The sequence below is a fragment of the Artemia sp. Qi Xiang Cuo genome, chromosome 15 (assembly GCF_049724085.1).
Source record: "Artemia sp. Qi Xiang Cuo chromosome 15, ASM4972408v1, whole genome shotgun sequence".
Classification (NCBI taxonomy): domain Eukaryota; kingdom Metazoa; phylum Arthropoda; class Branchiopoda; order Anostraca; family Artemiidae; genus Artemia; species Artemia sp. Qi Xiang Cuo.
Genome location: NC_142808.1, coordinates 8,837,090 through 8,852,965, shown reverse-complemented (window position 1 = coordinate 8,852,965; position 15,876 = coordinate 8,837,090). Strand labels below are relative to the sequence as shown.

Here is a 15,876-nt window from a genome sequence, read left to right as displayed (position 1 = left end):
GAGTAGAAGAATTTCAAGCAACCTCTTCGTACTAAAATGATTTCATAGAATCTGACGGAATCACATTCAGCGTACCGTACCGGTCTCATTTTTGTTTATTTACGTTTGTCATATAAATAAAGCAGACGACTAGAACTAACGAGAAAACAACTTCAGACAACTTCTTCATAGTAAAACGATCTCGCTGAAACTCAGTGAGCCAAGCTCAAAGTACATCATGGGAATAATTTTTTTTATCTACTTGTGGCACATGAATTAAGATACTACTTGCAGCAATAAGTAGAACCATTTCAAGTAACTTTTTCGTAATAAAGAGATGAAAGAATCACATTCAAAGCGCTGCAAAGGCCTAAACTGTTTTTGTTACATATGCCATATGAATAAAGGTGACAACTAGAGCCAATGACAACTTCAAATAATCTATTAATAGGGAAAAGACCCCAAAGAACTTCACTGAACTACTTTCAAAGTGCTTTATCGGCCCAATTTCCATTTTATCTTCTTCTAACACATGAATAAAAGAGAGCACTTGAAGTAATGAGTGAAACCATTTCATGTAACCCCTTCTTAGTAAAGTAAATACAGAATCACATTCAAAGTGCAGCACCAGCCTAATTTCTGTTTATTTATATCTATTAGGCCTGCATAAATAAAGTAGACAACTGGAACTAATAACAAGACAACTTCAAACAACCTCTTCTTAGTAGAATAATCCCCTAAAACCTCACTGAATCACATTCAAAGTGCTGCACCTTTCTAATTTTAAATTTGTCTACTTCTGTCACATGAATAAAGGAGAATACTTGAAGTAATGAGCAAAAGTATTTTAAGTAACCTCTTCGTAGTAAAGTGATTTTACAGATCCTTAAGGAGCCAAGTTAAAAGGGTTCAACTAGCTTAATTTTATTTTCATAAACTATTATTCTATCACATAACTAAAGCTTATTATTTGAAGGGGTTACTAAAACAATTTCAAGTGAACTCTTGGTGGTAAATCCACTCATTGGTGATATTTTAAATAACCAAAATCCCTATTTCGTATATCGTAATCCCTATAAGTAAATATAGAAATTGAAGCCGTTTTCATTTTTAATATAATTTTCATTTCATCAAATTATTTTCATCGATTTTTACAGGCTGCTACTTTCTGGCTTCCAGCAGCATCTAGGGGCATGCCCAACATATGAAAGGAGGGCTACTGCTCAACTCCTAGCCTTTAAGCAAAAGTTTTACTATTGCTTAATCAAAAGCATTCTTGAGCACAACAAATACAGCAAATTGATAATTGCTAGTGTTTTATTTAACAGATGTCTTTCATTACATTTAGACTAAAAATTATATTTTCCAAAGCAGATTCAAACATACAAATGAAAATACTAAACAATGCGAGTTTCTTTTTATTCTTTAAATGAGAATGGAAAAATGTTTTTTGAAATATAGTTAATAGTTGAGAAGTGAATTCCATTCCAAAGTGAGGCATTGTGAAAATTAAATTTTTATCTTTAGCCAATACTGTCCTACATTCAATCTTGGACCATTGGGGGAAAATTAAACTTTAACGAAAATTGCAACGGGTTAGGAGGATGACAGCCCTAGTATATACCGGATCATTTGACTATTTCCTTTAAGTTTTAATATAGGTCTTCACTTTCATTATAAAAAAGAAAAAACTTGCAGTGCTAATCAATCTATCTTAATGTTGAATACCGCGACCAGTGATATACTAAATACGGGAGGAGAACGATTGCAACACCCTTTCTTATGCCAAAGTTTAACTTGTAATCAAAGGGCTTATTTAGGTACAGCTGGTTTTCAAAATAAAGAGAAGTTTTCCTAAATCATATTGATTCAAAACTCCAGCTCTTTGCAATCTGAAACCCAAATCTTTCTGCTAAAATATATCCTTGCGAAAAGGGAGATCTCATTGAAATCCCCTGAATTCATACTGCTCACTTAGTACCCTACTATTCCTCAAAATAACGTAAGGTCAGAGGTTAAATCCTATTCATATTATTCTGAAGCCCCTATGATTTGAAATTCGAAGGTATGAGCCTAAAAATACATTTTATGAGGTTTCAAGCCTCAGGAGTCTTCCATCCCCTGCCACAGAAAGATCCATTGATCCAATCCTTTAATTGTTTCTTCTCGACTATATACCTCTTAAAAAAATTTATGACCTCTCAAAAGAATTCAGTCAAATCAAGTTTAAAAGTAATTATCTATAATAACAGTTTAAACCGTATGGACTATATCTTTATCCCCATACCTATGGACTGTGTCCATCCCCTCCCATAAAAAGATCCATTGATCCACTTCTTTAATTGTTTCTTCTTTACTATATACCTCTTAAACTAAACTTATGACCTCTCAAAAGAATTAAATCAGTCGAATGAAGCTTAAAAGTAATTATCTATAATAACAGTTTAAACAGTATGGACTGTGCCGTATCACCACCAGTATATGGACCTTATCCATCCCCTCCCACACAGAGATCCATTAATCCACTCCATTTTCCTAAGAAAATGGAGGTCAGAGGTTAAATCAGAATCTATTTTCCTCCGTAGCAACTTTTATTGGAAATTTAAAGGTTTGGGCCTTAAATGAGGCCTTAGGTTTGAAACTTCAGGCAATTCTCTCAACCACCCCCAGAAAACCTATTGATCAGCTCTTCTAATTGTTTGTGCTTAATTATACACCTATGTAATTAATATAATGAAGAACCAAAAGAACGAACTCACTCAAATGAATCTTAAAACGATTGTCTATAATAACAGTTTAGTCTGCATGACAGTATATGCCTTAAGAAGCAAATGCACATCTCAGCATTTCTTTTGCCTTGACGACTTTGCTATTGTTTGGCCCTATACCATCTGAAAGTTAGAGGCTATCTATAGAGCTATTCGACAGTTTTAATATATTAGGCTACCTCAGAGTTAAAACTCGAAAGCATTTTCTTAAGCATGGACTCCAGATGCACAAAAGCAGGGTGAACCCAATTGTGCAATTTCATTCAAGTAGAGTTACAAATTTAGATACAAATATCTTAGTATATGCGCAATATGTTATAAGGAAGCCTTCACTACGTTATAGTGAATCTTTTTGTCATAAAGTAGTGAGATTTTAAGCTACAGTAAACAAGGAATGTGTCATTAATTATCCGGATTGTAGCGGTAGCTAGCAATCCGGTTTGCAGCGGTAGGTAGCAACCTAGTAAGAGACGATCACGTCCAATGTTAAGAAATATAAAAACACATAGCTCCTAAGAAAAGAGCTGCCTTGTCCGAAACCCTATATAAGCAAGTTTCTGTCCCTTGGCTTGAACAGCAAGTGAAATATATTGGCTTGGAAATCAATAATAGTGGCAGCTACTAAAGTATTCTGCCTAAACAGCATCTTTTCTTCCTTTTTTTATTCCATAGATAGCTCGGCACTGGGACATCGTAGACGGTTTTTCAATGGCTCATTGAAAAGGAAATTAATAGGGTTCAAAACGTTTTGTAATTAAAACACATCATTTTTAAAATAGAATCAATTTAAAAATAGAAAAACTGCATATTCATGTTAAAGATTGATCAACGGCGTCATAATCGTATTAAAGTAAAGAACAAACTTCCAGCCCATAGTAACTAAAATAAGATTACAGTTTCATGTTAAAGATTGATCAGTGATGTCATAATCGTAGGTTGTAGCCAGGTCATCTCTTACTGTTCCAACTAAGAAAAAGCCATAGGATTTTTCCTATTTGTAATACAGTTCCAAAATTGGTATCATATAAGACAAAAATTATTTGGAATTTTGGACTGTTTTGAACATTTCCTGGCACTTGTGGAACCTCAACACCTTTAATTTTAAGCGCTTGGCCTCCTCTACTACTCCGGTACCAAGTAAGTATAGACTTTATTTTGCAATAGAGTGATGTAAATTAGTTGTAAATATAAAGGAAACAGATATGTTTTTGCTCTTGTATTTAATTAATTAAAAAAAAACTTTCCCAAAAATAAGTTTTTCAAAGAAAAGTAACGGTCACATTAAACTTAGAATTAGAAAAAATAAAGGTAAAAATCTAGTTTAGCTACTTTTTGCTATCTTGGAAAGGGATTAGGTTAGGAAAATGAACCTTCCGTGTATGGGTCTACAGGTTAAAGTATGTACCGGAGGGTGTTTTGAAGTACCTACTTCAACTCCTTCTCCCTCTAGAAGGTGGTGACCTTTGATGACCTTTAAAAATCTTTATGTTATGAAAGTGAAACCTTACAAAACAGATCTTCTGCTTCAATGAATTACAAGAAAACTGTTTTTAACTTCACAACTTTGCTCAATTTCAATTTATGAGAATTCAAAGATCTACAAACTCATTTCCTAAGTTTAGGTAGAAACCCACTGATATTGTTTAAAATTCTACTCAAATAACAGAAACTGCATTATCCGAACTAAAATTAGAGAAAAGGACACTGGTAACTGAAAACTAAAGTAAAATCTCCTATGCCTAAAGTATTAACCCCTATGCCTTCCCAAGGCCAGAACAAAATTTTAACTTTACCGAAAAAATTTAAATGTTTTTACTTTCATAACATTAATAAATCAAATAATATTAACATTTTGATTACTAAATATCAGTATATGTATATTAAACTGACAATGCACATTCATTGTGCAAATTTTGTTCTGGCCTTGGGAAGGCATAGTTGTTTTGAGCCCAACTTATGTTTATTTATTGTAATTTCTGTTCGTTTTGGGTTTCATTTATTTATCGATGCTGATTTGTGGTAGCTTGGTAGATTATTTAATTTCGTTTTTACTCTTTTTTTCTTTAATGGAGTTCTTTACTTTTCTTTGAAAAACTTATTTTGTAGAACAGTTTTTTTTAATTAATTTCTGTTCGTTTTATACTGACATAGTCTTTTCAAGTGAAAAGAAAATAATACTTTAAATCGTTTCATTTTTTTAAGACTTTATAGTTTGGCCTGCTATTTGTATGCTGGAGAAAAATTTTTCAGCAATTTTTAACAACATACACCCTTTTAAAAATCTGGACACCAATAGTAGTGTTTAATTTAGTTTCATACCTCTTCTAGTTGACCTGAAATGGAAAACTTGATACCATTCACAAAAAAATCTGCTTACTTTCTTTGGTAGCTTGGATACACTTACGCTATTTTGATTTGGTTAAATCTTAAGAGCAGAAGTAGGCCCGAAAGTTTGAACATAATACCCTCAGTCGTTCTTGGGATACTGCTGAGATGCCTTATTGGGAATTACCATTAACAGAGTGCATTTTGATTTAATTTTAAGGCAACATTTAGTTTTTAAATATAAGAGGCGAATGGGAGGGGGATTAGTTGCCCTCCAATAACTTTTGACTATTAAAAAGGGCATCAGGCCTTTCTATTTTCAATTTAACGAGCTCTTTTCGAAGTTCCCATGACAACTCCTTCGATAAAAAGTGCCGTGGTCTAAACAACAACAAACAAAAAATAATACATTATACATCGATCTTTACTATAAAAATGTCAAGCCTTCCAATTACTTTCGACTATTAAAAAGAGCACCAGACTTTCAGATTTTCAATCGAATGAGCCCTTTTTGAAACGAAAACGCTTTCTATAAACACCTTATATGCCCCCAGGGCATAAATTACAACCCTTACCCTATGGGCTATTAGGGTGGTTTTCATCCTCTAAGACCTAATTTCCAGAACTTTCAACTACGTTAAACAAAATAGCTATCTCAAAACTTTGATTGGATGTGTTTGGGGAAATGGTGGGGGGTGAAGGGGCGTTAGTCGCTCTCCAATCACTTTTAACTATTAAAAATGGCACTAGCCCTTTCCATTTCCAATCAAATAGGCCCTTTTGAAGTTTCTACGACAACAATTTCAATAAAAACCTTACATGCCCCCAGGGCATAAATTACAACAATTGTAATTACAACAATTGCCCTGAGGGCTGGGGGAGGGTGTGTCATTCCCAAAGACCTAATTTTCAGAACTTTCTAATACGCTGAACAAAATAGCTACATGAAAATTTTAATTGGATGTGTTTTGAGGAATGGTGGGTGTGAGAGGGAGGTTAGTTACCCTCCAATAACTTTCGACTATTAAAAGGGGCACTAGCCCTCTCATTTTCCAACTGAATAAACCCCTTTTGAAGTTTTACGACAAATCTATCTATAAAAACCTTACATGCCCCCAAGGCATAGCTTACAACCTTTGCCCTGGGGGCTCTGGGGGGTTTGTCATCCCTAAATACATAATTTCCAGAACTTTCAACAACGTTGAACAAAATGCTATCTCTAAACTTTGGTTGAATGTTTTTGGGGAATTGGTGAGCGTGAGTCTTCTCTCCATTCACGCACAGCAAACTTAAACTCGTAAACACCTCCATATCTAGTTTTTGCTATTAAATCATTGACTGATTTTGCAAATACTATTAGCGCAGTGATATCCGTAAATGAAGTAATATATAGATTCTGTAGATAAAAGCGCATCATGTCCACGTAAAATTGATAAATTAAAGGGCCCCAGCACAGGGCCCTGGGGTACACCTCACTTCACTGTAATAGACTATGATACTAAATTATTCAACACGACATTGAGAGACCTATCGTAAAGGTAACCCTGAAACCATCTTAGCCAAAATCGCTTTATTCCGAGACTTCCCGTTCGATCAACCTTTGGTAGTCAACAGTGCCAAACGCCTTTCTAAGGTCAATGAATATAGACATAGGTACATCACCTGAGTTTAATTCATAGACAACAGTTTAAACCAGGTGCTGTAAGGAGTGCGTTGCGGAAACCATTAAGATATCCAAACTGTGTCTGACTCAAAGGCTTATTCATCAGAAGGAAATTATAGACCTGTGTATGGACCACTTTCTTTAGTCTGAGGCAGTGCAATAGCGCTGCCTAAGTAGATAACTATGTTGGCACAATGTATTTTTTTTTTTGGTTGGTTTTAGGCCAAGGCAAGTTGTATCGGAGGAATTCTCGTAGAAACTTGGAATGACTCCTATGAAACCCAAACTATGTCTGGCTCAAAGGCTTATTCATCTGAAGGAAATTATAGACCCGTTTACGTACCACTTTCTTTAGTCATAGGCAGTGCAATAGCACTGCTTAAGTAGAGAACGATGTTTGTAAAATGTTTTATTTTTCTTGGTTGGTTTTAGGCCAAGGCAAGTTGTATCGAAGGAGTTGTCGTAGAAACTTGAAATGACCCTTTTGAAACCCAAACTATGTCTGACTCAAAGGCTTATTCATCTGAAGGAAATTATAGACCCGTTTATTTACCACTTTCTGCAGTCATAGGCAGCGCTATAGCGCTGCCTAAGTAAAGAACGATGTTGGCACAATGTATAATTTTTTTTCTTGGCTGGTTTTAGGCCAAGGCAAGTTGTATCGGAGGAATTGTCGTAGAAACTTGGAATGACTCCTATGAAACCCAAACTATGTCTGGCTCAAAGGCTTATTCATCTGAAGGAAATTATATACCCGTTTACGTACCACTTTCTTCAGTTATAGGTAGCGCTATAGCGCTGCCTAGGTAAAGAACGATGTTGGCACAATGAATAATTTTTTTTCTTGGCTGGTTTTAGACCAGGGCACGTCGTATCGAAGGAGTTGTCGTAGAAACTTGGATTGACCCTTTTGAAACCCAAACTATGTCTGGCTCAAAGGCTTATTCATCTGAAGGAAATTATAGACCCGTTTATGTACCACTTTCTTCAGTCATAGGTAAAGCAATAGCGCTGCCTAAGTAGAGAACAATGTTGGGACAATGTGTTATTTATATTTTTATTTTTATTTTTTTTGGATGGTTTTAAATAAGGGCACTTCGTATCGAAGGAGTTGTCGTAGAAACTTGGAAAAGGGCTCATTCGAATGGAAATTAGAAGGGCTTCTGCCCTTTTTAATAGATGAAAGTGATTGGAAGGTAACTGACACCCCTTCCACGCCCACCATTTCATCAAACTCATTCAATAAGAATTTAGAGATAGCCATTTTTTCAACGTAGTTGATAGATCTGGAAATTATATCTTTGAGGAGGATACTCCCCCCACATTCCTCAGGGCAGGGGTTGTTATTTATGCCCTGGGGGCAAATAAGGTTTTTTATTGAGGCGTTGTCGTAGAAACTTCAAAAAGGGTTCATTAAATTAGAAATTCAGAGGGCTAGTGCCCTTTTTAATAGTTGAAAGTGATTGAAGGGCAGGTAACCCCCATCTTACGTCCACCATTTCCCCGAACACATCCAATCAAAATTTTGAGATAGCCATTTTGTTCAAAGTAGTTGAAAGATCTAGAAATAGTCTCATCGAAAAAGATACTCTCCTAGAGTCCTAAAAGCAAGGGTTGTAATTTATACCCTGAGGGCACGTTCAACATAGTTGAAAGATCTAGAAACTATGTATTTGAGGAGGACAATCCCCCACAGTCCTGAAGGCAAGGGTTGTAATTTATACCCGGGGGGCATATAAGATTTTTATTGAAAGCGTGTTCGTAGAAACTTCAAAAAAGGCTTATTAAATTAAAAATTCAAAGGGCTTCTACCCTTTTTAATAGTCGAAAATGATTGGTATTGAAAGAGCCGTCTTTCTCTATTTAATATAATAAGTTGTTAGAATTAATTAAGGAAAATATAACTAAAAGAAATTGACTGAAAGCAACATTAATAAAAACTAATACTGATTGATAAGACATACCACTATCCGGTACAATTATCAAATCAAGTACTTTCTTCGCATGTAAAGGCCAAATTTTCTTTATTGTGTTTCTAAGCTCCTGATTTGCTTCGTCCATTTCTTCCGCTGGAAATAAAAATATAAATGTGAATATAGAAAGGTATTATAAAGCAGTGAGAGTCAAGGAGAGAGGATAAAAAAGGAGAAAAAGATCATTTGGTTGTTATTATGAAGTGGTATTAAATACATATTTTACCTTACTTGCGGTGCATTCAAGCTCAGGCGTTGAAGGATATTGCAAAAATAAAAATTAAATAGGATGTGTAAAGTAGTTCCTAGTCGTGGTCACTAGAGTAGAAAGGCAGTGGCCTTTCTATTTATTTTTATTCATTTCTGTTTATTTAGTCATTACGCGTAAAGTAGTTCCTAGTCGTGGTCACCAGAGTAGAAAGGCAGTGGCTAGGTCGAAAGTTGCTTTTAGCAACAATTACGTTTCTTCTTATATCAAGTATGCATGGTGTATGTCAGGTAAGAAGTCATTAAAGTGGAAAGGCACTGACAAGGTTGCACGCATCAATAAAAGCTCAGTTGGGGTTAAGTCTTTTTATTAGAAAGTAAAAACCAAAACAAAAATTATTAAAGAACAAAAGTTGGCAGATACAATATTAAAGAAGAAAAATTTACAACTCAAGACTTTCATTGAACCATGTTAATGAACTCTCTCAGACATCTAGTGAATGAACCTGAAAATATTGCTGGCTCAAAAGTAATTATTTTGTTCTATATAAATACGTTTGTTTTAATTGTAATGCTTTAGTTTTTCTGTTGTTGACGATCACTGGTTTATGTGGTAGAAATATCCAGACTTTTTGTATTTGTTTTCACCGTCTAGTAAAAGGACTTATACCCATTTGAACTTTTATTCGCTTGTCATAGAAAGGCATTGTTGTCTTTTAAAAATATCCTACAAGGTTGCACGCTGCATTAAGTGACCATGCATTTTACTTTATGTCAGGTCTTTATATACTGCAGAGACCAAATGAAATTAAGAAGGTTAAGGAGAGCTTATTTGGACATTGTAAGGTTTTATGTAGCTGTGACTTCAGTCTAGAATCTAAGGAAGTATATCAGGGTGACATGCTATTGATATAACTGTTTTGCTTCTACAACAGAGTAGAAGAAGTATCCAAAATATGGCCTTTAATCTTTGTCTTTTTCATCCACTGACCCATCTGTTTAGTGCTTAGTCTTGCTGTTCAATAGTTATTAGTGTAGGCTATTTGAGTTGTTTCTTTTTTATTTTTTACCACCTGCACTTGTATCGTGTACTAAATGGGTAAGAAATAATTTTTTTTAAAGAAAAAAGGCGTGTTTGTGTACGTACTACTGATATACGAGATTACTATTTCGCTTTGTAACTTTTTCGCTTCAACAGAAGAGTGAAAAGCATGCCCAAAGTACGGCCTTTAGTTTTGGCCTTTTTTATCCGCTGACCGTCTATTTAGAGCTTAGTTTTGCTGTTAAATAGCTATTGCTGTATTTGCGTTTTTCCTTTGTTACCCGTGTACGTCACTTGTTTTCTGTACATATCAATTATCAAAAAAGGAAAGGACAAGTCAAAATGTAGCAGAAGACAATAAAGAATGAAAAAGTAAAATAATCGGGGGATTGTATGTCTAATCTGCATGTGTTTGTGTGCAAGAAAAGGGGGGGGGGGCAGAGAAAGAAAGAAAAAATGCCAGTAGAGCCTTTTATGATCGGAGAAATGTAATTAGGCTCAATCTGTTTGATTATTGGCCCTCGCTCGTTTCATGATGGCCTATAAGTTGTTTTTTTTTTAACTAAGAATGAAAATTCTCTTAAAAAATATATCTAAAAACAATCCCTGAATTTTAACAAAAGTGAAATAAATATTAGCAACAATCAAGGAGCTTGGTAGGTTTGACGACAAAGAGACTCAATAATCGATTGACACCACCGACACCTATCCCGTTATTGCGTTAGAACATTCACACAAATATCTACATTTTTTATCATTCAACCTATGATTTCTCCTTTTAGAACCCAGGTTTTGGAGGCCAGAGCAAATGCGTCAAGAAGTTCTACCTCTTTATTTTTCTCTTTTCCCATATTATTTAGTTTTATTCACTTTTCTCTTTCACTTTTCCTTATTAAATTTTAATTAAAAATTATTTTTTATTTTTCAGATTGATTTTCCTGGTAAAATACTTTTTCCTTTAAGGATCTAAAGACAGGAGGCTAGGTTACAAACATAAGTCACAAATTGGTTTAATGGTTATAGTTACACATGTAGGCTACATATGATACATATATTACCCCTTATTATATTACGATGCTATGTTAACCAATGTGAATTTTAAAGGGGAGTGGAAACTAGAAAATTATATTCTAGATTTGTCACTTATGATTTAAATTTCAAGGAAAATGGAACATATTAAATTTTATCGGGAAGTGGAAACTAGAAAATTATATTCTATATTATTGTCTTATGATTTTAATTTCGAGGAGAATGAAACACACTGAATTTTACTGGGGAGTGGAAACTAGAAAATCATATTGTAGATTATTCACTTATGATTTTAATTTCGAGGAAAATGGATCATATTGAATTTTATAGGGGAGTGAAAACTAGAAAATTATATTCTAGATTTTTCACTTACGATTTTAATTTCAATGAAAATGGAAAATATTGAACTTTACATGGGAATGGAAGCTAGAAAATTACATTCTAGATTATTCACTTATGATTTTAGTTTCGAGAAAAATGGAACACATTGAATGTTATAGGGGAGTGGAAACTAGAAAATTATATTCTAGATTATTCACTTATTATTTTAATTTCGAGGAAAATGGAACATTTTGAATTTTATAGGGGAGTGGAAACTAGAAAGTTATATTCTAGATCTTTCACTTATGATTTTAATTCCGAGGAAAATGGAACATCTTGAATTTGACAAGGGATTGGAAACTATAAAATTAAATTCTAGATCTTTCACTTATGATTTTAATTTCGAGGAAAATAGAATTTATTGAATTTTACAGATGAATGGAAACTAGAAAATTATATTCTACATTATTCACTTATGATTTAATTTCGAGAAAAATGAAACATATTGAATTCTATAGGGGAGTGGAAACTAGAACATTATTTTCTAGATTATTCACTTATGATTTTAATTTCGAGGAAAATGGAACATATTGAATTTTACAGGGGAGTGTAACCTAGAAACTTTAATTCTAGATTTTTTCTTATGATTTCAATTTCGAGTAAAAAGGAACATATTGAATTTGACAGGGAAGTGGAAACTAGAAAATTAAATTCTAGATTTTTCACTTATGATTTTAATTTCGAAAGAAGTGGAACATATTCAAAATTTTGATTATCCTTAAGAACCAATGGTAATAACGAAGACCTCACTACTTTTTAATCGTGTGAAAATAAAAAGGTGTTAGGAATGAGGACTTTTTGTCAACACAGTAACTATTTTTTTTATTAAATAATTGTTCCAATCTGGCAAAAGTAATCAAACATCAATTTTCAAGCCTATTACTTATTTTTCGATTAAACTATAGTTTTATATGAGTTTATTTTTTTAATAAGTTGCCAAATTTTTAAACATCAATGTTCCACATAAAAAAGAAGTCAAATCTGCTTTGTGTATTATCAAAGACATATTTTTTAGTGTTTTTCTATACACTATGCTTAGAGAATTTTCGATGTGGGATACATGGAAATCAAAGACAGTTTCATATTCAGAAACTGACCATTTTCCAAGGTTTAAAGGGGATTCTTTTACAAAGCCGACAATGGGCCATAAGGTCCTTTCACACTACACCTTGAAACCTTTCACACTTGCATAACTTAAAAATTTGTGTTAGGTTGTGTAGTACTATGGAGAAAATCCCGCCTGCAACGTAGGTAGTACCGAGAAGACTCGATTTCTACATAGAATTTTACATTAACTAAGTTTAAATTAATTTAGAGAAAATTAAACATAAGAGCAATAAAACGTTATTCTTTTCAAGGAAAAGATTATTAATTTTATTTAGATTTTATTAATTGCTTACCCAAAAATTATATTTTGTTGCTACCATGTTGACCTTTCTATAGCGTAGTATAAGCTTATGTACCGTAAAATTCTATGTGAAACTTGGGTCTACTTGGCATTCCTTACGTTACAGAAAATAAATTCTCCGTGAGATTAAGAATATATAACGTAGTGTAAAAACTGAAATTAAGATAGTGAGAAAAATATAACGGGGTGATGTGAAGTACTATATGGATAACAACTCCAATTCTATAAGAAATTAAAGCTTAATTTTCTATTCTCTTCAAAAGAGAAGAAGAAAACAAGATAGAAATACCTGGCTTATCTTGATATAAAGATTCTCTCTAACAAAAGGAAACTTGAAGAAATGAAACAAGAAAAATACAACAATAAGATTGAGATGGAGAAAAGAAGGCTCCATATTGATACTAATTTCCCATATAATCATCGGAATATTGAAGAAATATCTTCAAAAGACTCCCAAACAACCCTGCAGATCAATGGGAGCAAGATCAAGACACTGTCTAATGGCTTTATCACTGTGCTAGCTGCAGGTCTTAAAATGGGGGAAATATAAATCAGAGAAGTCAGCAAAGTCAAACATCTAGGCAATGCACTAACTCAAAAACGGTAGTTGTGAATCATCCTTTGAGTTGTATGTGTAGGTGCCAAATTCTCTCAATAAGATAGTGTTTGGAGATATAGCAAGTATTCTCCGAAGTTGAACCTTCGCATATTCAACAGAAACGTAATATCCATATTGATTAATTGAATGAGAATTCTGAGCCTGTCTAGAGCTGTGGATAAAGCGTTGCTTGGATTTTAAAATAATTGCCTGTGGAGAATAATTGGTATATGTTGAGCTGATAGAGTACCCAACACCCAGATCAAGATTCTCGCCAAGCAGCCTCAAATAACTGACGAAACATGACTTAGAAGGTGGCTATACTCAGGTCAAATGACTCGAATGAAGGAAGGAAGACTTTCCTATGAAGTTTGGTGCTGGACTCCTTGGGACTTCCGGAAGATTGGTAGGCAATGGATCCTTATTGATCGTTCCCTTATGGATGAAACAAGAGGTATACAATCGTCCCTAAATATTATGGGGTTTCTGGCTCTGGATAGTCCGACGGGGAGGTCAACCATTGCTGCCCTTTATGCCAATAGGTATATAGGACGCGAAAGAGAAAAAAGAAAAAAAAACGAAGGATGTACTTGTCTAATCTTGATGCCAAGACTCTCTTAGTCAATAGACAAAAAAGAAAAAGAAAAAAGAAGAAAAAAATAAATAAAAGAAAAAATTAATAAGAGAAAAAAAAGATGCACACACTGACCTTTCTTGACACTATTCTTTCTAACAAAAGAAAATATAAGAAGAAATAAGCAAAGAAGAAAAGGAGACGATGAAGGGGAAGAAGTAAAGACGTATTTAATGGACTGATCTTTACACTACTATTCTACCAAACCAGAGGAAACATAATAAAAGAAAGCAGGACAACAGAATAATAGGATGAATGAATAAGAGAAAGATAAAAACAAAGGACACACTCTGTTTCATCTAAATGCTAAGAATCTCTATATTCAAGGGACATAGAAGAAGAAAAAAGGAGTAATATATACCAAAGAAAAGTAGAAGAGGTGAAGAAAGACTTACCTGGTCTCATCTTAATGCTAAGGTTTTCTCTGATCAAAGCAAACAGTGTTGTCGTGAAGTGAACTTTCCCTTCTTCATCAACAGGCATGTTCATTCGTATTAGCTTCTTGTATGCTAATCTATATGGACATTTATTTCCAAATCCAAGAGGTGGGTCCATATTTTTTAACATTTCATATGCTTCTGTATAGTGAACCTTACCCCTAAAATTAAATTTACGTTTAAGGAAACATGTTTTTGATGTACTTTCATGGGAAGGGGAGAAATTAGGAGAAAGAAGTCTCCTGTGCATTGCATGAATCATGCTGGAAAATTTTACGTAATAAGAAATAGTACTCAAGTCTTGCGTTTCAGAAAAATGTAAAACTCCCTACGTCTATCATTCATATTTATCATCATTTATATTATACTCATGTACATATTAAACAAATTAAACACCAGAAAACGCTTAAACACATTAAACACCAAAAGGTGTTTGCTTAAACCCTTCTTTCTATTATAGTTTTCTATGGAGTATTTTTTCAAGTGACATGGATTGCCGCAAATGAAAAGAAATCTATAAACTATTTTAGTAAGAAAACATTACCTAAAAAGGTATTTAGAATTTTTCCTGAATCTGAAAAATATTGCACCCATCCTGTAGTTTCTGATTAAACATCAACAAATAACTGACTGATTACGACCTGAAAATTCGTAAAGGACTACAACGTAAAAAAAACTCTAGTTTGCAGAAACACACATTTATTCTTGAAAGACCATTGAACTTATTTATTATATAGGCACTTGTCATAAATGAATTCAGTGAATCCGTATTCCTTAAGATTCGTTCCAAGGTACCTAGCTTATGAAAATTATGGCCTGCCGAAGGGTTTTTTCAATTTTTAGACAGGGATCGTAAAATCCAGTTATTCTAGTATTTCATACTCTACCCTTTTTCAAACCCCTCCCCCCATTCCTCTTATTTTGGAGATATGTGGGTCTAACTTCAATCCATAAAGTCAAAAATCGATACAAGTTACCCAGTTTTAATATTTTTCAATCCTTTTTTCGTTTTTTTCATGTTTTTGATACCTAATCTTTCAAAACCTTGTAGTTTTTTCTTTTCCATACTGTTTTTTTATCTTGGGCTGATGAGAAACATGCAGTCATTTTATTCAGTTTTTTTTTATCTTTTACACCAAATTGGACACCTTTTTTCACATAATTTCTCTGTTATCTGGTTTTCTCTGTTATTTGTTCGCGGTTCCCATGAGGTTTATTTTTTCTTTATTTATATGATTGCATTTTTTTTTAATAGATATATAGTAAGTGAGTAAAATATTGAGTCCTACCACAACAAATCTGTATGGATTTTCACGTGGTAGATCTGTTTGATACGATTTTTTTGTGAATATTGGTCTTTAATAAAAATGAATTTCTCTCTCTCTCTGTTAAGATAACTCTACACCACTTTATGTATACTACTACTACTACT

At 33.6% G+C, this 15,876-nt stretch overlaps 1 protein-coding gene across 1 annotated transcript in view; it reads right to left on the bottom strand.

The window, feature by feature from the left end:
* The window catches only part of cac (calcium voltage-gated channel subunit cacophony), a 534,146-nt gene that overhangs the window by 81,148 nt on the left and 437,122 nt on the right, over nt 1–15,876 (bottom strand). Inside the window, exons 34-35 of the mRNA XM_089100885.1 lie at nt 14,403–14,605; nt 8,700–8,804 (exon numbers count right to left, since the gene is read on the bottom strand). Of these exons, the coding sequence (XP_088957011.1) occupies nt 8,700–8,804; nt 14,403–14,605 (308 nt within the window). The remainder of the gene's footprint in view (nt 1–8,699; nt 8,805–14,402; nt 14,606–15,876) is intronic.